The sequence below is a fragment of the Trichoderma citrinoviride genome (assembly GCF_003025115.1).
Source record: "Trichoderma citrinoviride strain TUCIM 6016 unplaced genomic scaffold BBK36scaffold_5, whole genome shotgun sequence".
NCBI lineage: Eukaryota > Fungi > Ascomycota > Sordariomycetes > Hypocreales > Hypocreaceae > Trichoderma > Trichoderma citrinoviride.
Genome location: NW_020194713.1, coordinates 1,713,100 through 1,738,155, shown reverse-complemented (window position 1 = coordinate 1,738,155; position 25,056 = coordinate 1,713,100). Strand labels below are relative to the sequence as shown.

Below are 25,056 nucleotides of genomic sequence, written 5' to 3'. Positions count from 1 at the left end.
TGATATCTACCTGATGTTGCCCACTCTCGGCCGAAGGGTCACTTACACGCATCACAACGTTCACGACATTCCTTCAACGTACCATCTTCCTCTCTGCCGCCAATTCAATTATTTTTTCTTTTCCCTTCTGGATTCATAAGATTCCAGGCCGTCTCACTCCGCCTACCTCTCCTATCCAATCTTCTCTTATTTGTCGATACTCTGAAGCCCTTGACATTTTCGCCGCTCTTGACCCGTTCATTCGGCTGTTCGAGAACTTTTTACCATATGCGGCTGCTTCTGGTATCCCATTGGAACTTCGACTTGTGATTTATACCGAGCCTCCATACCCGTGTCTTCGACAACAACCTCCCCCAAGGAAGGAATACAAACGCCAATCACCTCACTCCATCTAAAAGGATCCTTTTCTTTTCTTTACTTTTTCTTATTCATTCTAATAGTCGTCTCCATCTTCGGATCTGGTTATTTGACTTGAGTCTTCGAGGACAATCAGACCTTTGGAGACCATCCCCTACAAGTCGCTTAACATGCAGCACCATGCCCCGTACGGATATCCCACTCCCCCGGCCTCTCCCGCGTACGACAACCTCAAGTGCAACGTCCAACAGCCCTTTGCTACACGGACTTTCCAGCCCCGATGTGTACCCCTTGCCCCAGAGCAGCGGTTAGGACAGCTTCTCGAGGGCAAGCTCCAGCTTACTGATATCCTTGGTACCGGCGCATACGGCGTCGTATACACTGCCGTGGATATCAACACTGGAGTCCAGTATGCCGTCAAGTGCCTGAGCAAGTACAATGCCGATGGAACACCGCTGGAACGCCGCCAGGTTGCCTACCAGCAGCGAGAGATTCGTCTGCACTACCTCGCGTCGGCGCATCCGAACGTGGTGTCCATGATGAGGATTGTCGACGACCCTGATTGCATCTATGTTGTTCTGGAGTACTGCCCCGAGGGCGACCTGTTCTCCAACATCACTGAGCGCGGCCAGTACGTTGGGAATGATGAGCTCTCCAAGAAGGTGTTCCTCCAGATCCTGGATGCTGTTGAGCACTGCCACAACCTCGGCATTTACCACCGGGACCTCAAGCCTGAGAACATCCTTGTCACCGACAATGGCGAGACGGTCAAGCTGGCCGACTTTGGACTGGCCACCAGTGAGGACCGCTCCGAGGATTACGGATGCGGCTCTACCTTTTACATGAGTCCAGGTAACTATCGCCTTTCCTGCCCAGGAAATTATAAGGTGCAATGACTAACGGAGACGACCTCACAGAGTGTTTGGACCCTTCCGCGAGAAAGCCCTACTACATGTGTGCCCCCAATGATGTCTGGAGCCTGGGAGTCATCTTGGTCAACCTGACTTGCGGTCGCAACCCCTGGAAGCAGGCTTCCTTTCAAGACTCGACCTACCGGGCATATGTTCGCTCGCAGGACTTTCTCAAGACAATCCTCCCACTGACCGATGAGCTCAACGCCATCTTGGGGCGCATCTTCAACCCCAACCCCGAGCACCGCATCACACTCGCTGAGCTGCGAAAGAGAATCATGGCTTGTTCCCAGTTCACCGTACCGGCCGTGCCCACACCCAACTCTACCCCAGACCAATACGTTTCCAACGAGGACGCCATAGTTGACGACTATGAGTGCGACTCGGCTCTCTCGTCTGCTTCGTCGTCGTCCACCGAAGGCTCATTGGCCTCGAGCGTGTCAACTATTGACGACTTGGATACCGACGAAGACGACGACGACTATATGTCCGTCCACCAAGACCTGCCACAGGAATACGTCTGCCCTCAGGCGTACGAGTCGGAAGAGCTCGAGGCGCAGCAAGCCATGTACCAGGGCCACGAGTTCGTGCCGCAGCAGTACACTGGCCCTGTCCCCGTCCCGCTCCTTCACCCGCATGCTCACATGGTTCCTCCTACTGCGCCGGCAGCACCTCTACAACATCTGCCTTGCCAGCAAGCCTCGGCACCTATCCAGGCTCCTATGCCTACGCAGTCTGGTTACCAGCTCAAATCTCTGTTGCCTTTCTGTGTGGACATGTTCAAATACGTTCAGCATGTGCAGATGATGCAGCCAAACCACGTGCCTTTTCACCAACAGGTCTCATTCTTATCACCCCTCCACGGCTGCTACTGAGGGACGACTCCTCTTCTTTCTCCCGAGACTTTGGCTTCACGAAAAAAGAAGTCAAGGTGTCTGACCTACTACTTTAATGCTGCTTGCATCTTTCAGAACTTTGGGAAAAGGGCGTCTAATAAGATCAAGGCGACAACACACAAACCTGGGCATCTCCCAGTGAGGCGTCCAGCCTAATATTCAATTCTCGATTTAATCGACCTTCGTTCATTCGACCATTTCTTATTCTTTTCTGCTACATATTCGCCTTGAAAGCACGGTTTCCTTTATAGCGGGGCGTTTTTTTTTCCTCCAATTTTTCGGATCTACAGGATGAGGGAGTTTGGGAAGCGTGTCACTTTTGCATCAAAGGCATCAGTTCCGGCGCACAGAGTTTTTCTTTGGGAGAAAGAAGGTATACACTGCGATGTTTCATTCTTGGGAGAACGAAAGACGGGGAGTTATTTGCCGAGTTTTATTTGATGGAAACGACGTTTGACGAAAAACAAAACACTTGATGAGGAGGCTTATTGCGACGCATTCATTCGTTCTTGAGGGGCACGGAAAACAGTTCCAGGCTGCCTTTTTTGGTTATTTTCCATTTGTTTTGGGATGGATACGAAAAGAATTTCTTGGGATGAGGGAGAGTCAAGACTGTCAGGGCATTTGGCCACTGAGTTTCTTTTGGTGTCCTGTTTGTTGAAGACGGAACACAAAGATAGAAGATGTTGGGCTCAGTAGCCCCTGCGGATCAGCTCAAATTGCTGCCGCAAACCACGTTTTAACCAGAAGACGGAGGCTGGGTATAATCCCAATGCCTCCAAACCAAATATACGTTTTAACAGACACCATAAACACACTTCTCTACTCTTGCGCTTATGTGAACGAACATTGATCTGGGGTCGTTTGCTTTACTTGTTTTCCCTCATGATGTTCGACAATTCGGAGGTACTATTCCCGAGTTACTCCGTCTCGAAATCACGGGGGCCATCGCAACGGCCATTGATCTCATAGTGGCATCTGGCGCGGAAAAAAAGAAAGGTAAAGCATCGATCGAACGAACCTTGAGAATCGAAGGACCCGCCCATTTCACTTACGACCGTTATGTTAGCCCGCTACGAAGCAACGACCAATTCCAGCGCAGCCACTTTCGTCCCCTGAGCTAGTTAGTGGCCGCAGCTTCCGGGGGGGAGAGGTTCGATTGTAACTACTAAGGTGAAGGATTGACGACATTGTGTGCTGGGCTGGGGCTAGAGGGGGACGGGCTATTTTGGAGGGGACGGACGTGTGGGTTAAGGGGGCTGTGAGAGAGAGATAATGGGGGGCATTACGTTTATCTTGGGAGGTCCTGTATGCTTGGAGGCCATGAGATGTGATGGGAGATCTGAGCCGACTGCAAGTATGCATTGTGTGGCATTATGCTCTGCATACCTTTCCTCTTCTCTTCTTCTGTTCTTCTCGTTGATAGATAGCTGATAGAATAATGATAACGCTAGCAAAGCCTTGGAGAGCTATGTACGAATAGACAGCGAGACTACAAAGTACGTAGCGTGTCCGATGATGTGGAAGGCTAACAAGCTTCTCGATGGAATTGACGAAAGCGATTGATAAGCCATTCACAGCACAGTGAGTGAGTGCTCATTAGGAAAACTTAGCTTGTACGCATTCCGTGGCTTTTGATAAAGCTGGCGAGCGTTGCTATGTCAAGTCTGAACTAAACAAAAGCCACCGGGGTTCCTGGCCGTCTGTTGGTGGTGTTTTGTTCGGTATGTGTGTGTGTGCGAGTGTATCTATGTGGTCATGTGGGGGATGAGGCGCCGTGGATTGGATGGACTTGCGAGAAATGCGGCTTGCATGGGACGGGATTAGTCGCGGGGAAGGTGCAAGAGGGCGATTGAGATTGATTTGATGATGTGAGAAAGAGGAGGAGAAGGATGGGGAGCATGGCTTGGAGGCGTCAAGCCCCTGCGGAGAAGGGCTTCCTTCTGTGTATACGTACTGATAAACATGATGCTATAAACGGCTGTTTGTTTGTATTACTGGATGAGGACAAGGGGGTAAGGAAGGGATCTTTCTTACGGAGTACACACTGACAAGGCCTTGTTTAGATGGAGGGGGATGGAATTGCCTTGGGCATGGGCAAGAAGTTGGAGAAGCCTTGTTGCCTTGCTTCGACGTGGCCGAAGCGGTGTGGTGAGGTGGTATTCAGTCTACTGCAATGCATCTGCATCTGCACCTGCACGGGAAACGAAGCCAGAGGCAAGGAAACCAAGCAAGCAAGCAATCATCAATAGCACACAGCTTCTTCTTTGATGGGTTATTACTATTACGTGCTAGCTGCATAAGGCACTGTCAACCTGGGGTGGTGGTGTGCTGGGCATGAATACGCCTCGAGGTGGATTAGCGTGTATGGCGGTTTGATGTGGACGGATTATGGGATGCCATTGGATGGGGATGGAGCAGCCCAAGCCGGAGATTAGAAGCGAAGCTTTCTGTTCTTTGCCTCCCCGTATGTGCAACGGAAGGGCAGAAGAAGATAGTGGGTGTGGCGAGGATTGTGCCTGGTTGGGCAGCATGGGATGGTGGTGTTGTGGTGTAGTAGCAGTGGTATTATTATGGAGTTGCATGCGCTTTTACAGATCAAGGTAAGGAGGGGGCTTATTTCATACTCGACGAATGAGCGGCAGAAGCCCCGGGTCATGGAGGTGAGGAGAGAGATTTGGGGTTGAAGTGAACTTGGGCTTGGGAAGAGGGGCGAGACTGGGTGGAAGTTGGGGTGTGTGAGGCGGGAGGCGATGATTGGGGCGATTTGCACGTCTGCCAAGGGTTGGGTTCATGAGGATGATGATGAGGATGATGGTGGTGACGGGTGATAACCATACAGTATGGCTCGACTAGGCTCGACTTGAGCTGGGGGAAGGGACGGCAGGATGGGCTATGATGCCCATCGCCAGAAAGGCGGGCGCGGGATGCGGTCATGGACTGGACCTGCGCATGGCGTCTGATTCGATGCGGGTTGGAGATGAAGAGGAGAACAGATGTGCAGAGGATCGATGCTGATTATGATAGGCAGTATGTATGTAAGTATGCGTCGTCTGCACGGTAAACTTGATTCGGGGATCAGAAACTGCCCAACGATCGGACATTCTTCCTTTGATCATTGATCATCTCCTGTATGTCCATGGATGAAGTAGTAGTATTATCACTCACACACCTTCAGTAGATACAGTACATAGAGGCAGGGCATCTGATGGACAGAAAAGCAAGGGACTCCATTGACGCAGATACCCAAGCAAGGGGGGAAGGTCCGGAAGGAGACGCAAGGGAGGCGAGCGTCATCCATCCCGGCAAAAATAAAGCTCAGACATTGATTTTCTCTATTTCGGGGCTTGTCTTGGTGCCCTTGGTGCCCCAGACCATTGGGATTTTTTGGGATCAAGGCTGAAGGCGCCGTCCCGGATATCTGAGCGTCCCTCCCTTCCTCTGCTGGGGCCCTGCCCTGGCCCTGGCTCTGTCTGGCTCTGGTCTGGTTCACAGGTTCATCAACAAGGGAGAGAAAACGGCGTCATCAATGCGATGAGTGAATTGCGTAATAGCACTTGAACTAAGGCTGCTTGGCTACTGTACTATCGAAGGTCTGGCTTCTGGTCTGATTTCTTAGATTGTTTAGCGGCAACAAGACAAGGAAATAACGAGGCCATCACGTTGTTATGTGTGTTGGACGCAGGGCGAAGGAGGATTTTAGTGGCTGGGGAAAGCTGCTGCTAGCGGTGACGGGAAGCATTGGATGCTTGGCTCGTCTGGTGGCCGCGAATTCGCGAGACTCCTGCCGGGTCATCTTGCATGTTTTGTTCTATATTACATTACATACAAGCATGGAAAAGCGGAGGAAGAAGAGGAGCCAGGATTGGGGGGGGGGGCTGTGGTGGTTGAACTCGAATCCCCAGCCATTTGGGCTATGCAAAGGGGGGGAGGCACTTGGCAAGCGGTGCAAACTGCTGCTTTGCTGCTTCTTTCGATGCTTGAAGCACTGCGACATTGTACATTTAGAAATTCTGTAATTAGAGCAACAGCCAAGCAGGACCATTCGTTGGATTCTGTCGGGTCTTTGACCCGTGTAACGAGACAAGACAGAAAGTAAGGTAAGCATGCAAGATGTAAGCCGGCTCCCGTCCCGGTAGCGTCATCTCTTCTTCTCTTCTCTTTGCTGTCAAGCTGCCGTGGTCCTTGCGTCAAGGCAAGATGATGATAATCACGGCCCAAAAATAAAAAGCAAACCAACACGGAACGAAAGGGCACGATAAAAGTGAAAGCAAAGAAACACCCCCCCTGTTGATGATGTTGTTGATGATGAGTTCGGCGGACGGATCCTCACGGGACCTTGAGACACGGCAGCATGGGTTGATGGCTCGAGAGCCTAGCCAAGGGTTCTCCTGTGTCTCTGTGCATCGGTCACCTTTCTGACCGGGGGTGACTGTGATTCCAGCGGAGAAAGATGACGATGACTGGGTCTTTTCCTTTTCCTTTCTTTTTCCCCTGCTCTTTTCTTGTCTTTGGTTGTTGGTTCGGTCACCCCCCTTGTCAGGCCGGCCTCATGGCAGCCCGGCCATGACAACGAAAAAAGGAATAAGAGGAAATCACACTGGTTACGGGGTAGAACAACAAAACCCAATCACAGCGAAGGGAAGAGCTATTCCTGGGCCTTTGTCATGAATGTCTTATCCGATGTTTTTCACACGGGTTGATGAGAGATGGGTGATATGAGGGGAGATTCTTGATCACACCGCTTCTGCAACGAGCTGAAAAGGAAGCGAATAGGCTAAGCGGGAGTTGACAGCGGCCGGGATAATGCTAGAACGACTACTAGAAGGAAGCACTTTGTCGCCCTGTCAGATAATATGGCAGCCCAGCTGAAAGGCTGAAGAGGCGCCAGAAATGACTCGGGGCTGGCTGACGGTGACAGTCCGTGCTTGTCTTCTCTTTTTTTACGCTTTGCAGGCCGTTTGGCACACCGAAAGAAGAGACGCGGGGCGTCAGAGACGATGCTGATGAGGATGTGATTGTGACTGTGCAGCCTTGCTTCTTCCTTGTCTGATGCGAAGACGGACGTTGGATCAAGCCGTGCCGCATCCAGATGATTGATGTGATGGAGACGATGATGCTGATGCAAGAGGTCGAACGGCTCCGATGGAGAGGCAGATGCGACATGCAGAGAGGCAGCGCAAATGGGGGCAGCGCAGGAGGGAGAGGCAGATTCACCCAAGACTCACCACCCGAGATCCATCCTCTCTCCCATGTCACAAGCCACTCCATAACGGCCTCGACTGAACCTCAAGCTCGAGACATGTCTTTTCCATCCTTGCATGAGAATCCGCATGAATCCAATGCAGAACGGCACCACTCAGAGAGCAAAAAGCACTCATATGAGCAGAAACCCGGCCCTCCTCCCCCCTCCCTCTACCCCCAGCCATTCTTCCACCTGCTACTCTGCCACCGCCACGTATGCGCACCACTTTGCCTGCTGCCGCAGCTATCATGTGTCTCCATGCATGTCTCTCCATAAACGGGTGTTTTTGCTACGGCCAATCCGGAGTAAGCAGCTGGAGAAAGCGAGCCGACAGTGAAGCTGCAGTGCTTGGAGTCGCAATTACTCGTCTAGCTTGCACGGAGCTGCTCGGGGTTCCCCTTGTTCTCCCCCATAGTATCCCCATATTCGCAGTAGTACTCATACCTACAGCTAGCAGCAGCAGTAACATGCAGTATCCCATGTCCCATGCTAGCAGCATGTGCAATGCATGCAGAGAACCTTCGCCCATGTTACAAGTCACGATCAAGACGACGACCGACCAGGCACGTAAAGAGGGTCAGGCGGCATTTTTCAACTCTTGGGCTGCGCTACTGCTGGTGACACGAAAGCAGCACGCAGAGCTGCAGATGCGGTGCTTACTGCTTGTGGCAAATAGTGGACTTCCTTTGCTCTCTGCTTCTTTGCTGTAGTAGTACGGAGTACTCGTAGTATGTAGTATTATATGTCAGCGTAGTTTATGAGCTCTCATATTGAAGCTGTTAGCTGTGGTGAGGAGGATGGAAAAGGTGACAGTTGATAGGGCCGGACAGCCTCGCTTGGAGCCGCTTTGCTTTGTTTGCTTTGCTTTGGGCTGCTCTGCATCCTGCCGAATTTGGGCCATGCCTTGTTTTGTTTCTGATATCCCTATCATCTAGGAACAGATCGTGATGATTGGATTGCCTCCTGTCAGGGCCCAAGGACAAAATGGCTCTCGCTTGCAGCAGCCGGGCATGAAGTGTCATCTCAAGGTTACATGATTCGCCACTCAGGCGGATCTCACGCCCTTTGCTTCCAAGATGCAGTGAAAAGGCGGGTTGGGATCAGTAGAACCTTGTGTGATTTGTACGGAGTTTCAAAGTAATATGGGGTATCACGGAGGGCTCCGAGGTTGTACAACAAAGAAAACATGGGCGCGGCACAAGCAATCACGTCCAGACCGGCCCTTGCATGTATACAAGCGGCAAGCTTGCTGTCAGAGAATCTCCTCTGCGAGTTGGCAGTGATTCGGTGAATCTCTGCTACTATCTTTCCTCTTGAGAGAGGAGCTAATATGCAACTGCCGGCTTCTCCACATTCGCGGAAGAGAGGTTCGGCCTCGATGTTACATGCCATGGACCCGAAGCAGCAGAAGCAGTGAGAAACTGAGTGCTTATTGCTTGTGCCGCGGACATCGGGGAGGATCCACCTGCAGTTGACTTGCTATAGATGAGATTGCAGAGCTGAGAAGTGAGAGTTGAATTACTCAGGGAGATTAGAGGGCGAGAATGTCACTGGTGGTTATCTTGGGCAACATGTAATCCGCTCCATCTGCCGACGATGAAAAGTTGCCGATGCTACGAAGTATCCTTACTGGGCCAGCCATGGACCTCGTTTCTCCATAGTCGGGCCAAAGTACTCGCTCCCTCTCCTAGACTTGGGCATCGCGCCATCTCCATCGCATTGGGCTGCGAATGAATGGTACCCAGACGGTGTCTTGTACATACTCCCCGGGGTTCAGAAGGGCCACGCAGCCACAGTGCATCATGTCCTTCTCTCTTCTGTACCCCGTAGTGAGGATAAACATCTGGAAAGCAGAGGCGGAACGCCAAAGGCGTCACGCCGTGCTCCGAGGCTTAGAGTGGATGAGCTTCAAGCCCGTCCCGACCCCAGTGCACTGGAATGGAACCCAGAGGGGGCGTGTGTGTTATAGGGCGCCTGTTGGATGGCCATGGCAGCACAGTTTGAGGTTTTTGGTGGCTGTTTTCCTGTCTGAATGCCTCGTACTGTATGTTTTTGCATCCGCCAGACTGGCAGTGGCTAGAGCCTCACGCCATTCATAGCGAGATCCGTGTGGTTGATCGGGTGAGAGATCCAACTTGCGATCTTGTGGTGGCAATGGAGCTTTGTAAGGCAGTAGAGCTCTTAACTAGGCTTGAAGTAGAGCAAACGAACGATAGATGAACAAGCATATGGCCCGGCTGTCGCCCAAAGTCAGAGCCTCGCGCCCTCACGGGATGGCGTCTCGGCCGCCGACTCAGTCAAGCCCGACAATTGCAAATCTGGAATAGAAACGGCCTTCTCATTTGTCAGCCTCGCTGAAGTTCTCCAGAGACAGCCAAAAGGTGGCAAGCTTTTGATATGTGGACCGATCACAAGGCCGGTGATGGCGATGATGCTCTACTATAAGCTGAACTGCCACTTCGGGATAGTGGGTGAACGGGGATTCGCCCACGACGGTAGGAGTAATAGACGGAGAATCTATGAGTGGTAACAGCAGTTAGAAGATTTTAAAAGGAATAGTGGCTGTATGGAAGAGTCACGCAGAGAATAGAGTTTACAAGCCTCGAGGCTGTGGAATGCTGCGAGACCCGAACGACCAACTGCTTCACGCTTTGGATGAGGGACCGTTTGAGTCTCCACGAGGCTAAACGCCGGCAGCGTTGAGCAGGAATGAGAAGAATAGGCAGCGAACTGAGTTCATCATGGCGATCTAAACGGTGAGATGCCATTGCCACATCCATATCGGAATGCTTCCATCGGAGGGACGTCCAGCTAACGCCGATTCCTCAAGGCGGGAAGCCTCCAGCAAGTCCAATGTTCAACGCCAGGCTCTATAGTCTCTAATAAGTCCATTGTTCAACGCCCAGGACCTTAGTACAGCAAAGCTTCTTGTCTTATCGCCGGTCATCCGCTTAATGACACGCCGACGACAACTTCCCGTGCATTCCACATCATGAAAGCAACTCATCCTTACAAAGAACAGTTTCCCATCCCCAATCCCGCGTTATCCCAGGCAATCCGGAGCCATCGGAGCAAGTCAAGGCATAATCTGTCACTATCCAGCACAGTAAGGCCTCCATCAGACAAAAGAAACAGATTCGTAGTAGCACAAAACTGAGCCGCGTCTCCATATCAAATCATCGCGTAATCCCACAATGACATCCTGCGCGTGCCGTTTTGGAAACAAAACCTGATGCTCTGATGCCTATTCGAGACGGAAGCTTTCTTCCTGCAAACCCACACAAACCACGGGAACAGCGGGAAGAAAGTGTTGTTGTAATTTGCCTAGTCATCAAACGTTTGCCTCTTCGGACTTCGTGGCAACTCCGAAACAATGCGAATCGAGTAAGAGGTAGCGACCATGCTCCATCAAGTGGGAATGTTGCCGTTAGGTGAGCTTGTTTGTGTGTCACCGTCAGCCTTATGTTGAAACTCTCCGATGTCACCGTGGAGGAAGCGGGAAGCCAGGCCTCGATTCATCCATCCCACACGTACACTCCCAAACTCCCTGAACACAGCAAGGCATGAGTCCGCGTTATTCCAAATGAGGAATCGAGACGATGCTATCGCCGGTGCCACTGGACTACCGAGATCGTGAGTGATACTTCTCCGAGTGATGAGTGATGGGCGATGAGCAATGATGACGGGGCAAAGGGCAGGTGATGACTTTCATCTTCCCCACGACTCATGCCGTCTCACAGACGGGAAGTTTGATGAGGCTGAAAGTGAGCACGGCCGGGCTAGCGGCTCTCATCATGTGGAGAAATCGACCATTATGGAAAGTCCCCTACTTTCATAGCCATCAGCTTATGAATGGAGAATCTTCCGGGATTTGAAGCCACCGGGAGTTGTGATGGCCCGAAGCCGGAGACCTTCGGAGGCCGAAAGATTCGGGGTGGGGCCGGGTCTCCGGGATGTGTTGAGTTGTAGCTGAGACACGGCGCCTTTCAAGGGGGTGGTGATGGTTCCGTGCATTGGAAAACCGCAGAGAAGAAATGTTATATCCTCGTCAAGTATCGTAATCTCTCTTGATACGTCTTGGTCTATCTGATGGCGCAGTGCACGATGCTTCATCCTATGCCAAGCTCTTGCAGAAGAAGCAGCAGTCGTGCTTGTGTCCACTCGACGACTTTGCATAGTCCGGGCAGATCCCCCACTCCGTCCACCCCGTCCGCAGGTAGAACTGCCTCGCCGGCGTCTCCTTGGACGTATCCAGCAGCAGCATCTCCATTCCAAACTCCTCCTTCGCAACCCGTTCCACCTCGTCCATCATTCTCCGTCCCAGCCCGTGCCGCCGATAGTCCGGATGCACCATCAGCTTCCTCACTTCGCCCTTGAAGGCATGCGTCTCCTTGGACATTCTTGCGAGCTGCACCGTGGCGATGACTTGGTCGCTTCCTGGAGCCGTTGCTACGAGTAACGTTGTTGTTGCCCCGGGACCAATGACGGAAGAAGACAGCAGGTCTAGCCAGTAGCTGGTGGCCGTGTGATCGGTCAGAGGCGCGAGGAACCCGAGAGACGAGATTTCGGGCTCGTCGTTGATGCAGTGCTGGAGGAGCACCCGTAGCGAAGTGAGGTGCTTTTCCACGGTGGAAGCGTCTGTGACGGTGGAAATGATGAAGTCGGGTTCCTTGGTGCTGCCCATGATGTTATTGGTTCATGAAACAATCTGGAATGTGAAGCTGATGGCGATGGTGTTAGGAGTAACTTCTGAAGCGATGTGCATGCTGCAAGGATAAACTTTGTCACATTACCGTCTTCTTATATACAGGTTACGAATGAAGCACGAAGAGTCATTAAGGCATCTTCATCTCCATCTTCGTGATACGAATGATAAGGGCGATGCCAATAGTTATTATTAAAGCGACGTTATCGAGGCCAAAGACGAAGGTGAACCGACACGAACCGGCATAAACCCCGAACGACCGGAAGGGCGCGATCCGGCCAAGTGGAGGCTTGGATCTTAGAACGGCATCAAAAGCCGCAGCCAAGCGGGGTGTTATCTATGACTCTACTCGCAAATATTGTAGGTCTGTAGATCAATCAAAGAGAAAACTTTTCCAACTTTTCAAATGCTACTGCTGTTTACACAAGAAACCAATACTATGTCAATTATACGAGAATCTTGAACTGCGAATTCGTCATTGTATGATCGGAGCCGCCCCCTTATATCGCCGTCTAAGCCAAAGCATCCCACTTCCCTGCCACGAGTTTCTTTCATGCATGTCAGTCCCAGTTGCTTGAAAAACAAACTTCCTTTGTACAGTTTGCCATCGTAGATTCTGAATGGATTTTGGTGATGAAGAGCTCCCCGCACCCAGTTTACCGACTTTGACAAGATGGTCTCCCTGCTTCACATGCATATAGCACATCGCTGCCCCTTAATGGGTTGCTCCGGAACACGGCAGTCGCTAAACTGATATGTGAATAACCATTTGAAATTGCTTTGTTAGTCGATTCAATTGTGATATAGCTACTAGATCTGCCTGCTATAACCCTAGATGTTCCCAACCATCACCACAGGGCGTGTGAAGTATACCCAAACTGCTATTCACATTTTCTTTCCGATACCCAGAGAGTAGATATTGCAAACCCTTTCAGAGACGTCTTCTCCATAGGTGAATCTTACCCAATCACTTCTTTGTAGCATGCCAATTGCCAGATCGCAAACTCTATCGAGTCCACCTGATGCTTCTGCCACAAGCATCACCAACATCGACTCGACACTCATCAAGCACAAACAGCCTCGATACTCGTCTCGTGCATCAAGCATCAAATAACTTGCCGGCAGTGACAGAATCACAGTCACACAAACATTCCCAAAACCCAACAGCAAGACTCCAACTCCCCGGCCCGGGGGCCACCACATCACTTACAACCCGCGTATTTGCTCCTGCTATCACCGCATTTCCCCAGGAATCTCAAGTTAATCTCAGTGAAACAGTGCATCAACCCCAAATCTGGCCCCCTGAATCGAAGAATGTGCTCACAAACACCACATCTTAGTGTCAAACTCTCTTCATCTCGCATCACGACCGCCAACACCACCGCCAAGATACACCGCCCAAACATGGGATCAAGACTCGAGACACCGCTCACGAAGCAGCTCATCAAGCAAATGCAGAGACATAATCGACTGCGTCCTTGTCTATAAAGATCCCTCGAAATCCCACGATATCCTCTCTTTTTCTTCACCAAGCTCAGCACAACACAACAAGCACTCACCAGCATCTTCCACCGCTCAACACCACAAACTCCAACCTTCAACTTCCAACGCTTTCCACTCAAATCATACAAAATGGTCTCCTTCACTCTCACCACTCTCACCGCCATCGCCATGGCCCTCACCACCTCCGCCGCTCCCACCGAGCCCGACACCCGCGCCACCATCAACCGCACCGGCGCCATCACCTGGTACAACACCGGCCTCGGTGCCTGCGGCCAGACCAACAACGACGGCGAGCTCGTTGCAGCCGTCTCGGCCTCCCTCTACGACCGAGAGCACCCCTGCGGCCGCAAGCTCCGCATCAGCTACCAGGGCCGCTCCGGCGTGGTCAAGGTAGTCGACCGCTGTGCGGGCTGCGCCGAGAACGACGTCGATCTCTCGCCCGCGGCGTTCAAGAGCATCATCGGCGACCTCGGCCTTGGCCGTGTCACTGCTTCTTGGGAGTGGGCTTAGATGTGGCCTTGGTCTGTCAATGACCTCGGGGTTTCCTTGCTGATATATATGGATGATGGATGATGAATGGGGAGGAATGGTGGAATGCGGAGAATTCAGGGGGTAGCAAGGAACTCAAGACAGGAAAACCATGCGGGGGATTGTGGAGGACATGGACTGAAATAGCATGGCTTCAATGAAAACTCATCAAAGAAATCCGATCTCCTGTGCCCTCGTGATAGGCTCACTGAATCTTTGCTCGGAGGATTTGTAGACTTGACTCCTATCCTACTGCTTTCTCTCAAACAGTAAGCCACTTGCATCATCCCCTAAGTCTCTAGAAAATAACAGTTCCCCAAGGATCACGGCAGCTTCACTTACATCCATCTTGAGATTGCTCCAGCCGTCGTCCAGCACCCGGCGCTTCGGCCCGTCCAACCCCACACGCCCAGCCCCTGAGCCGGACATGGTCGGGACCAATAGCATACCCGAAAGACAAAGAGTGTGAGCAACAGTCAAAGAACAGACACCGTGACTTTATCCGCCGAGCTTAAAATACGCGCTCCGCTCTTCTGCTAGCATATACTCTAACATGGAAGAGGATTCGTGTTGTCCAATTATTCGCTTGTTATCAGTATAACACCATGCAAGCCGCGGCGATGGCGTCTCGGCCAAAGACTCAACCAGCCACTTGAATCTCGCCCATTGTCTGTTAATTGTGACATGCACTCCTGAAGTCTAGACTCTGATTCCCACTACCTTGATATATCCCCTGACTTGCTCACCTTCGCCTCGAGCCACTCTTGTCATGATCTCACGGGACACAGCATCATCGCCGTCAGCCCACTCATCTATACAAAGCAGACGACTTTGGCGGCCTTCTAGAGAGAACACTCTACTTGAAGCCAACCAAGGACTTCTTTATCAAGCTCCCTCTATTGCAGAGTTGGCAAATACAGAGCCAAGAAGCAAAGCCCCTGAATAGTATGCAGTGCTCTACGCCACCGGTCTTTCTTATTCTGCTCTCCGCTGCATATTACTCTCTAGCCTAACGATAACTCAACTCCCGTGCCTCTCGCGCTCTGCTACATAGATTGCCATACCCTCATCTCAGCGGGGAACTTTAGACGACCTTGATAAAACCAGAGTGAGTTGATGATACTGGACGTAGTAGAATGGAGGTAGTAAAAGCATACCTGCCTACTTAATGCCTCATCAAAACAACCAATCAGCCAGCTCAGACATTGAGCAGCATCACCAGCATCACCTCATTACATCAACGACCATTCTCCCCTGACCGATCAATGACGAAGGACTATATCATCCTTCAGCTCACAACCACGCCACGAGCAAATAAGGGTAACATAAAGGCGAGTAGATAAAGCACGAAAACAAGAAAAGCCTCACATATCATACAGCACAGAACAAAAACCATGGAACACAAATCACCTCGCATAGCCACCTCCCCAAGCAACACACACAATTCTCCTTTCCATGTTCCTACACCTACTCCTTTCACCAAACCCCCAGGTCCCCGAGAACAATACACCATATCCTTCTCCCGAGCACAGCTTTTCCCCCTTGCTGCCACAAAGCTCTTACACTTACACAGCATCGCCCTCCCGTTCCACGACATGCGTCTCACAGCATTAGCCCAATCTCACAACATAAACGTCCCGCACATCACCTCTCACATCTCACAACATATTGTCACCTCACCTCACCTATTGTAACACTCAAGCAACACTCATATCCCACAGCCCGCCGCCACCTTAGACTCCCCCCTTCCATCCCATCCTCACATCACACACGCACACACACACCCCAAATTTCTCCCTTTCACAAGCAAAATCTACCAGCCCTCTCTCAAGCCCTGTATCTCATGGCAAGACACTTCTCAACCAGTCAGGCCCACCAGTTAATCCCTCACCACACCACACCACAACACAAAGACTGCTTCCTTTCGTGAAACCGAACACTGAAAGACTCTCACAATCCCAATACACGCCCCTTCAGCTCCCCAGCTCCCAGTGCTCCTCTGAACCCGGAACAACACGACACGACACAGCATCACAAAACGTACCCAACCGCATCGCACATCGCACATCGCACATCGCACATTGCACATCTCCCGTGGCACAAAATCCCACCCAATATCCATTTTCACACAGAAAGCACCCATCCGCTTGAAGCAACAAACCCAAGGCCACTCTCCTCGTTGTCATCCCGGAAACCGGCGAGGAGAGCAACGTGCCACTCCCCCCACGGAACACACAAGTTCTGGAGGCGCGTCACGCAACAAAACTTGTCGTTTTACGCCATACCGCTCTCTTGCAGGCCCTACGCCACACAACAAGTCTCAAACGTCCATATTACTCATTCCCTCGTAAGGTAGGTGGTACACATTACAGCTCGGATCATCAGAGTCATACATTGAGTAGTTATAGGAGCAATCCTAACCGGAATCTATACGTAAGTGTGATGGCCACGTATGAAAAAGACGCGTATTCGATGTCTGCCTCCAGTTATTACCACCAAAGTATCGTATCTTCTGTTAATCACGTGGAGATTGATGATACAGAAACGTAGAGTAGGAAACTGCAAGAAGCCGTCTTCCAGCACGCAGGATCGTAGGCTCATATACATCAGTGGGATATCTAGCCGGATCCCCAATTTCGTACACGAAAGCAAAGTATTCTCATCATTAAGATCGTACTATCGCACGCAGATGATCTAATTGCGTGGATGTCAGCATAGGGCTTCGAAGTGTCTCGACAGTACAAGAAACCCACATTTGTATGGTAGGCCAGCAACCAGAGTGGCCATGTATTTATATGAAAAAGAGAAAGATATGCAATACATCATGAAGAGGAGCACTGATGTTCTTCGCAGGCATCAATGCTCACACCCGGTGGCCCTACCGCCGAGGAGCTCCAGAGCGATTGACGAAGAATGGATGTTTAAGAGCGTCTGCCGGCTTGATTCTCTTGTCGGGATTCAGCGCCAGGCAATGATCCAGCAAGTCAATGAAGTGGTTGAGCTCCCTGCTTTCTGCGTCGTCCATGCCGCTCGAGGCAGCAAGGAGCCGGGTGCGTAGATCTCGCGTCGGCTTGATAATGTTGAGCGTTCGCAGTGTCGTCTGTGTTTACATTCATTAGTCACAGCTCACTTGTGATGAGAATTGAGAGGATAGAAGCTGGATCTTGTCTGCACATACCTTGCCAAGCACCTTGTCGCGCTCAACGCTGATGAATTGCCCCTGCTCGTCAAAGTGGACAGAGGAAAGCTGACCGCGCTTATACAGCTTGGGAGTAATTCGGCCGCGAACCTCCATGATGGCCTTGAGCATCTGGTTGTTGCTGTCTCCCGTGAACAGAATCTTGCCCGTGTAGAGCTCGTACAGGGTGCAGCCGATAGACCACATGTCGACACCGTAGTCATACGGCATGCCAAGGATGATCTCGGGGGCTCTGTAGAAGCGGCTCACAAGATAGGGCGTGATTTCTGTGTGTGCGGTTGCAGCATCAGAGCGGTCAATAGCCGTTCCGAGATCGCAGATTTTGAGGACGTTTCGAGATTCATTGACCTAAAGAATGGATACCGAGTCAGCAATGTATGGCAGAAAGAAAAGAAGAAGAAGAAAAAAAAAAAAAAGAACTCCGAAAGGTACTTACCAAGATATTGTCGGGCTTCAAATCAGCATGTATGATGCTGCACTTGCGCATGTGAGCCAGAGCGACAAAAGCCTGATATGCATACGCCCTTGTCGCCTTCAGGTTGATGCCGACATTGTTGCCGAATTTGCGCAAAACCTCACGCAGATTCATGCTCAGATTCTCAAAAGCCATGCAAAGATGGCCTCGGTGATCAAAGGAGCGCTCAAACTTGACGATGTGCTTTTTGTTCTCGGGATCCGCGTCGTTGAGTTTCTGAAGAATGGCAATCTCCGTATAACCTCCCTTGCGGAGGGCATCGTTGTTTCGCATCATCTTGATGGCGACAACCTGCTTGGTAGTGATGTCGACCGCACGTGCGACTCCTGAGAACATACCCCTGCCGAGCGTAGCCTGGACTTGATAACGACCGTTGAGAATTTCGCCAATGCGGATCTTGTAATAGCCGTCTTTATCGTCGCCTTCGAGGATGCCTCCTTTGTCAACGGCCTCTGTCGCATCGTTTACCTCATCTGGCGCTGCCGTCTCCTTGGCTTGGGCCTTGCTTGCGTACTTTTGCTCGTCAAAGTCATCCGCAAACATGTCGAAGTCGTCGTCGTCTTCTCCTTCGCCTGCGGATGGCTTTTGCGGCGGCGGGCTGGGCACTACTTTGGCAGGGTTCTGCTCAATTGCCGCAGCAGGTTCTGGCTCGCCGTGGATGACAACTTGTCCATGACGCAGCTCATCTCTACGTCCATCCTCCATCATATCGACGGTAGGATCATACTCGGCAGCAGAGGGGCCGTCTTCGTCGTTGACTTTCGCTGCAGCGTGAGCATTGGCCAGATCTTTGCCATCAAAGAGATCAAGGGCTCCGGGAGATGGTGGTGCGTCTTGAGAAATGGGCGAGCGAGGCGATTCGAAACCTGACAAGTCAGTCGATGTCGATGCATGACATCCAGTATGGGGCTTACTTGAGCGCGGCGACTGAGACATTTTGCTGTCTGATCGCTGGGACATTTGCGGCGTGTCCGACTGGAAAGAGGCGGGCGACAATGCCTTGGAGGTGGAAGCTCCGACAGCGTGACGGAGGAGTGGCGTGGCAGAGCTGGACTTTGCGAGGAGCTCCTCGCGTCTCTTGCGGCGGCGCTCGATCTCGGCTTCCTCATCGAATTCTTCAGGCTCCTCGTAGTCATCCATTTGAACATCACTGAACGTGGTGTGAGCCAAATCCATAAAGATAAAGAGGGGGTGGGAAAGGGAGTAAGGGGAAAGGGGATTAAGCATCACTTACTTCGTAGTAGCCGCAGAAGCTGAATCGCCGTTTTGAGCGGTATCCTTATGAGATTTAGCATCATCTTTTACTGCTTCGTTGGCATCTCCCACGGAGTCTTTCCTAGCTGCAGAATTGTTGTCCCGAGCGCTCACATCGGCGTCGTCATACCGCAATTCCCTTGAATCGCGCCGGTCAGAGTAGCCGTCTCTCACGAACTGCTGGCCATCTCGCCTGTCACCGCGCTGGTACTGGCGAGGCGAGGGGCTTCGACGATGGCGAGGCGGCGAACGCTCAGAATATCGATCTCTACCGCGTTGAAATCGTTGCCGTTCGCGACTTCGTTCGCGCTCTCGGTCCCTGCGACTGCGCCAGTCGTGGTCATAGCTCTGGTTCGAACCGCGCGGGGCAGGGCGATCAAGATCGTCGTATGCTATACGCGATCTCTTATGCTGCTCCTCCCTCCTGTAGTCGTTGCGACCGCCGCGATCACGTCGAGAGTCTTGGTCTCGGGCTCTGGCATTCGGGAAGCGATCCCTATCGTCGCGCGACCGCTTGTATCCTCGCGGCGAGCGGCTCCGTCTCGAAGAGTTGCTGTATCGCGAGGCCGTGTCGAAGTCGGGCGAGGAATTTCTATTCCGCTGTCTGTCTTGCCGGTCAACACCGTTTCTCTCCGCGTGCGACAGTGAAGTTGCCTTCAAATCCCCAGCTCTCTGGTCCCTGATTTCACCCTCATCGGAGCTTGCCATTTTGGTGTCTTTGTCTTTCTTCTGATTCTTCTGCTACCTGGCCTCTTGTGGCTCTTTTCAATGTCGACAGAAGACGTGTCAGTAATGGATCAACAGGCAAATAAGCTTGTGGCAGGCAAAGAGTCCAACCGCAGGTCAACGTCTTGACTCCAAAGTGCCAGAAACCGGCACGAGGGGTTCGGCGAGGAAGGAGATCCTGTGAGAGAGCAACGAGAAGAGATTGTAAAAAAGGATCAGACTACTGGAACGACGCGAGGAGAGTGGAATTGGGGGGCGTCGTGTCGTGACGATGATGATGATGGTAAATGGGTTTCGTTCCGCATCGCTCCAGACCGAATTCTGGAGAAGCGCGGCAGGGGTGCCTGCCGCCCTCTAGCGCAGCGTTACGTAAGCATGCAGCCCGATGGTCGGCCAGCCCTTTTCGGCATTCAGCCTTGTTGGAGGCCTTTTTTCTTTTTTTTACTGGGGCGCAGCTGATCTGCCAGCCATCACCGACTTGCTTCATACAATCTCGTCCTCTTTGCTCGAGATTCTCTCCTGCGACAGTTGCTCACTGCTTCTTTTTCTCCACGTCAAATATTCACTATGGGTGGTTCCAACCGAGAAGGTGATTATTTCCTCGCTCTGCCCTCCTGCCGCCCCGCCAAAAGTTACCCCTCCGTGAAGACGAAAAGGTGAAGACTGACGATCGGTCGATCTCTAGGCGGCAAGGCCAAGCCCTTGAAGGCCCCGAAGAAGCAGAACAAGGACCTCGACGAGGACGACCTGGCTTACCTCGAGAAGAAGAAGGCCGGTACGGGACTCCCCTTCCGACAAGCCGTGAGACCGACGGACAACAGAGACTGATCTTTCGCAGATGAGAAGGCGCGCAAGGAGATGGCCGCCAAGGCCGGCGGCAAGGGCCCTCTGAACACCGGTACCCAGGGCATCAAGAAGAGCGGCAAGAAATAGACGACGACGGCAACACGACGACGACGAGCGAAAGCGATGTGTTATTTGGAAACGTTACATGGGGCTACTGCTTGTTCGCGGCGATAATAGGGAAAGCCACAAGGCATGTCTCTGGTCGTTTTTGATTTCGAGGCGACGTCTGTCGGAACTGGCCAAACGGCCCTGTGTGTTCTTCCGGGACAGTCTAGACTGTAGGATGGATTTCTGGCGTTGGGAATATATACCTATACTTGACCACTTGCTGAGATGCGCTCAGCTGACGTATGTGTTCGTATTCGGAGGGAAGTTGTGCCGCAAATTAAATGCTGTACAGTACTGAGAATCGATGTACGGCTTCAGGATCAAGCAGCTACTGGTATAGTATTGACGCTGACGTCGTCTTTGATAAGTTGGATCCCTGTATGGGTGGTCGAATATCAGGATTCTGTAGCAAGCATAAAGCGATCGCTCAGTCACATGTCAAGCCACTCACCCAAAGGTCCACTTCAGAACATGTTATGGATCTTGATGAACCCCAACAACTTACAAACGTCGCCAACAAGATGCGAACGCCGAAATAAATGAATCGAATCGGTCTTATTTTCTTCTCAATTCTCAATCAATTTCATTGTACTCAGAACATCAATTACATATAGTTCAATCACCACCAAAATTCATCCCCAATGGATCAAGATCCATCCTCATCCTCCTCCTCAACCCTCCGCAACCGCCGCCCTTCCATCTCCGAAACCCTCCTCACGGCCGCAATCCAAGCCGAACACGCCATCGAGCAAAAGATCTCCTCCCTCCTCTCCTGGGACGACCTGCCCCCCTGGCGCCGCGACAACGCCTACATCCTCACCGGCTACCGCCCCATCATCCCCTCATACGCCGCATCCGCCCGTTCGCTCTTGTACCTGCACAACGAGTCCGTCAACATCTGGTCCCACCTTTCCGGAGCAATTGTCGCCATTCTTACCGGAGTCTACTTGTATCTCGTTATTCGGCCGCGTTATGACTCGGCTACGTCGTCCGATGTCCTCGTCTTTGCGTGCTTTCTGGGCAGTGCAGTTGTCTGCCTCGGCATGAGCGCTACGTACCACGCCTTGACGGACCATAGCCCGGAGGTCGCCAAATGGGGCAACAAGCTCGACTACACGGGCATTGTGGCCTTGATTGTGGGCAGTTACGTGCCCGCTATGTATTACGGCTTCTTCTGCCACCCGGTTATCATGGCCGAGTACCTGTATCTGGTGAGTTCCAACGAGCACCTCCCATGAGGATTACTGCTGATATATGAATACAGATATGCCTCCTGGGCCTAGGATGCGTCATCGTGTCTTGGGTTGAACAATTCCGTACACCCGCTTGGAGACCTTACCGCGCTCTCATGTTCGTCTGCCTCGGTCTCTCCGGCGTGGTCCCCGTATGCCACGGGCTTCTCAAGTTCGGCTACCAAGCCCTCGAGGACAGAATGGGCCTCAGCTGGGTCGTCCTGCAGGGCGCCATGTACATCTTCGGCGCCTTTCTTTACGCGGTGTGCTTTCCCCTTCTCTCGGCCAACTCACAATCACAGGTCCGCTAACTACTTATGTGTGATATAGGCTCGCTGGCCGGAGAGAAGCTATCCTGGAACATTCGACATCTGGGGACACTCCCATCAGATCTTCCACATGTTTGTCGTCATGGCCGCGGCAACTCACTTCTACGGCATGACCAAGGCATTTGATTATCACCATCAACATGCGGGCTCACAGTGCTTAGACTTATAGATACGAGATCATGAGCATTAAATAGAAGATAAATAGAAGAAGCGGAGTCTTGGCGTATACTTTTATACACCGAGGTAGAGGTATTCATTGACAAGATAGACTTGACTATTACAATTACACTTCAACTTCCGTCATTCTCTCATGCCGCTTCGGGGAATTTCTCTAGTCCCAGATCAATTACTCGTACAAGGCCAGACCCCATGGCCACCGCCGCCCAGCATCCATAGTCCAGATTTGGATTCCACTCAATAGCAGTAAGTCGTGTCAGCGCCTCGTGCAGCGTAGCTCGAGATGGATCGGTGTCGCCAGCTTCCTCCTCGTCCTCTTCTCCTTCGCCCTCTCGCTCGCCCTCAGGAGCCTCAGCTGGCTCCTTGGCTCGCAGTTTCTTGCCCTTCTTCGCAGTCTGTTTGCCATCCAGCTTCGTGTTCCGATTCTTGTCCACTCCATAGCCGTGCGAGACGCGACAAACACCCCGAGCAGCCGCAGGAGAGTTGGGAGGGAACAAATATCCCGGCCGGTGCTCGTGCCGGAAGATGCGTATCTTGTCTGTCATCTCATGCCGATTGCTGAAGACCTCCGTCTGGGCGTTAAAACACCACAGAGAGCCGTCCATGGCGCCGACGAGTAGATAGGGGTGAAGTCGCCCAATGGCCAAGCAGGTGAGGAAACTATCCCCAGTGAAGATCCTCCTGCAAACGGGAAAATGCGCATGGTGCATAAATCCAATAATCGTGTTCAGGGCACTAGCGGAAGGATATATGGATATGAAACCCAGTAGATGATCACTGTAGCCCAAGAGGCCCGGCTGTGTATGCACCAGTGGTCTTTGGGCTTCAGTGACTTCGTAGCTCGGAGCTTGGAGGTCAAGGATTCGAGCAGTGCCACCGACGGGGAGTGAAACAATGACAGTTGGCATGGTCGGGTACCCCGATGCCATGTCAATGATGTCGTTGTGATGGACAGGGTGCCGAGACAGGAGACACTGAGGGTAAATCGACCAGAGAGCGATGGAGCCGTCGGAATAGCCGACGGCCATGCGATTGCAGTTGACCCAGGTCATGGCAGTTGCCTTTATAGCGTACTCATCAGCCAGACTGAGGACCGCAAGTGGCCTATGTAGCTGATCTATGTTTCGTCAGAAGTGGAAGAAAAGAAAAGGCAGATCATAGGTGGGCTTACAGTAGACGCTCTCTTCCTGGCCGTCAAGATCCCCAGCATCGGCAATGTATACGCTGCCATCGCCGCAGAGAAACGCAATATGATTGCGCGACGGGCTCCATCTGACCCGCCTAATCCTCCCACAGTCCACGCACAACGTCTTCCGAAGAATCGCGGGCTCGCTTGACGGTCGGATGAACCCATCGTCCGTCGTGATACCCTGAAACTCCCAGATCTGAACAACGCCTTGCTTCTGGAAGCCGGGCTTTACGGACTCTTCCTCGTAGTTGTACATCTCTTGGTCGGACTGGGGTATGATTGCCAGAGCAAGCAGCTGTTTGGGGTTCTTGTCTCGCCGAGGCGCCCAGTCCATGCCCAGGACGATGCCGCCCACATCCAGCACCCACCCGCTCTGCACCTTGTTTTCGTCCTTGTCTTGGTCGTACGGTATGTTGCTCTGCGACATGGAATAGCAGCGCCCGGGCTCCATCGACAGCTCCAGCTGTGTCTCCCGTGGGCCCGTCAACATGGGCATGCTAAGCTGGGGAAGTCGAAACGCCTCAGACTCCTCCCGGTTCAACTCCAACCAGACATTGTCGGACGGCAGAGCGGCGCTCATCTGCACGTGCCATTTCTCGGCAAGACGAGCCTCCCTGTCGAGTCCGCCGGGAATCCAGAAGCCCTTGTCCGTAGGCTCATCCTCATCTTGCGGCACCTTTGGGGGGAGGAGCGTCCACCCGCTCCAGCGCTCCAGCAGCTCGAGGGCCATGCTTATGCGATCGGGATTAGGGCCAAACAAGGTCCTCGCCAGCGCCTTGCCGCGCATGCCCCGATCGTAAGGCCCGACATAGCCCTTGTGCTGGCCCTCTGGAGGGACGAGTTCGACATCGAGATATCCCGTCACTTCCAAGACGCCCACGTCGACTGGCCTGCTCTGCTTGGTCTGTTTCGGCTGCTTGGTCCTTTTTGCGCGCTGGCGAGACGGCTTCTCTGCTGCACTTGCGTCGCTGCCGCTGTCGTTCATCTGCTCGTCCTCATCCTCGTTTTCCTCTTCCTCCTCGTCCTCTCCAGCGCTACGCTCCTCGGCGGCTGCCTCGAAATTATCGTCATTGTCTTCAGCAGTTTTGCGGCTCTTCTGAGGCTGCTCCTCGTCTCCAGACTCAAGAAAGTCGTATTGATCGAGCGTGTACCGTTTTGTGCGATTCGACCTTCTGGTTCTCATGGTGCGTCGCGGGTGAAGAAACGAAGCATGGAATGTGAAGTTTTGAGAGTGAGAGCCACGGCGCGGTGGGGCTCTGAGTGAGAGAAGGGAAACATTCCTTTGGCCTCAATCAGCAGCTTCGAGTCTCCAGATGTCGATGATCAAGTTCCATCAATATTTATCTCATATACGTTTGCTTAGAAAATGCAGCAAG

The 25,056-nt window shown here is 52.3% G+C and overlaps 7 protein-coding genes across 7 annotated transcripts; 4 read left to right on the top strand and 3 right to left on the bottom strand.

Moving 5' to 3' along the window:
- Positions 1-527: 527 nt before the first annotated feature.
- On the top strand, positions 528-2,143 carry BBK36DRAFT_50769 (cation transporter-like protein; the record flags this gene model as incomplete). Its single annotated transcript, XM_024898179.1, has 2 exons — positions 528-1,209; positions 1,275-2,143. 2 exons carry the CDS (start codon positions 528-530, stop codon positions 2,141-2,143), a joined length of 1,551 nt encoding a protein of 516 aa, XP_024751051.1.
- A 9,380-nt stretch (positions 2,144-11,523) lies between these two features.
- On the bottom strand, positions 11,524-12,093 carry BBK36DRAFT_1140364 (acyl-CoA N-acyltransferase; the record flags this gene model as incomplete). The annotated part of the gene is made up of 1 exon (XM_024893370.1): positions 11,524-12,093. The coding sequence occupies one exon, from the start codon at positions 12,091-12,093 to the stop codon at positions 11,524-11,526; it is 570 nt and encodes a 189-aa protein (XP_024751050.1).
- Positions 12,094-13,746: 1,653 nt separating this feature from the next.
- Positions 13,747-14,127, top strand: BBK36DRAFT_1116350 (hypothetical protein; the record flags this gene model as incomplete). The annotated part of the gene is made up of 1 exon (XM_024890222.1): positions 13,747-14,127. The coding sequence occupies one exon, from the start codon at positions 13,747-13,749 to the stop codon at positions 14,125-14,127; it is 381 nt and encodes a 126-aa protein (XP_024751049.1).
- Positions 14,128-17,005: 2,878 nt separating this feature from the next.
- On the bottom strand, positions 17,006-19,788 carry BBK36DRAFT_1135133 (protein kinase). The gene is made up of 5 exons (XM_024892536.1): positions 19,054-19,788; positions 18,734-18,969; positions 17,781-18,685; positions 17,324-17,692; positions 17,006-17,245 (listed from the first exon to the last, which is right to left on the bottom strand). Exons 1-5 carry the CDS (start codon positions 19,779-19,781, stop codon positions 17,024-17,026), a joined length of 2,460 nt encoding a protein of 819 aa, XP_024751048.1. The 5' UTR covers positions 19,782-19,788; the 3' UTR covers positions 17,006-17,023.
- Positions 19,789-20,486: 698 nt separating this feature from the next.
- On the top strand, positions 20,487-20,732 carry BBK36DRAFT_1116006 (translation machinery associated TMA7; the record flags this gene model as incomplete). The annotated part of the gene is made up of 2 exons (XM_024890186.1): positions 20,487-20,574; positions 20,638-20,732. Coding segments are annotated over 2 exons (183 nt in total), but the record flags the coding sequence as incomplete, so codon positions are not given.
- A 662-nt stretch (positions 20,733-21,394) lies between these two features.
- BBK36DRAFT_50993 (mPR-like GPCR protein) lies at positions 21,395-22,483 on the top strand (the record flags this gene model as incomplete). The annotated part of the gene is made up of 3 exons (XM_024898182.1): positions 21,395-21,964; positions 22,018-22,248; positions 22,316-22,483. 3 exons carry the CDS (start codon positions 21,395-21,397, stop codon positions 22,481-22,483), a joined length of 969 nt encoding a protein of 322 aa, XP_024751046.1.
- A 139-nt stretch (positions 22,484-22,622) lies between these two features.
- On the bottom strand, positions 22,623-24,863 carry BBK36DRAFT_1116292 (hypothetical protein; the record flags this gene model as incomplete). The annotated part of the gene is made up of 2 exons (XM_024890214.1): positions 22,623-23,608; positions 23,663-24,863. 2 exons carry the CDS (start codon positions 24,861-24,863, stop codon positions 22,623-22,625), a joined length of 2,187 nt encoding a protein of 728 aa, XP_024751045.1.
- Positions 24,864-25,056: the final 193 nt, after the last annotated feature.

Coding starts and splice junctions, on each gene's coding strand:
- BBK36DRAFT_1135133 (XM_024892536.1), bottom strand. CDS start 19,781: ATGGCAAGCTCCGATGAGGGTGAAATCAGGGACCAGAGAGCTGGGGAT. Junction 18,970..19,053: donor GCTTCTGCGGCTACTACGAA/GTAAGTGATGCT, acceptor CACCACGTTCAG/TGATGTTCAAATGGATGACT. Junction 17,246..17,323: donor GCGACAAGGTGCTTGGCAAG/GTATGTGCAGAC, acceptor ATGTAAACACAG/ACGACACTGCGAACGCTCAA.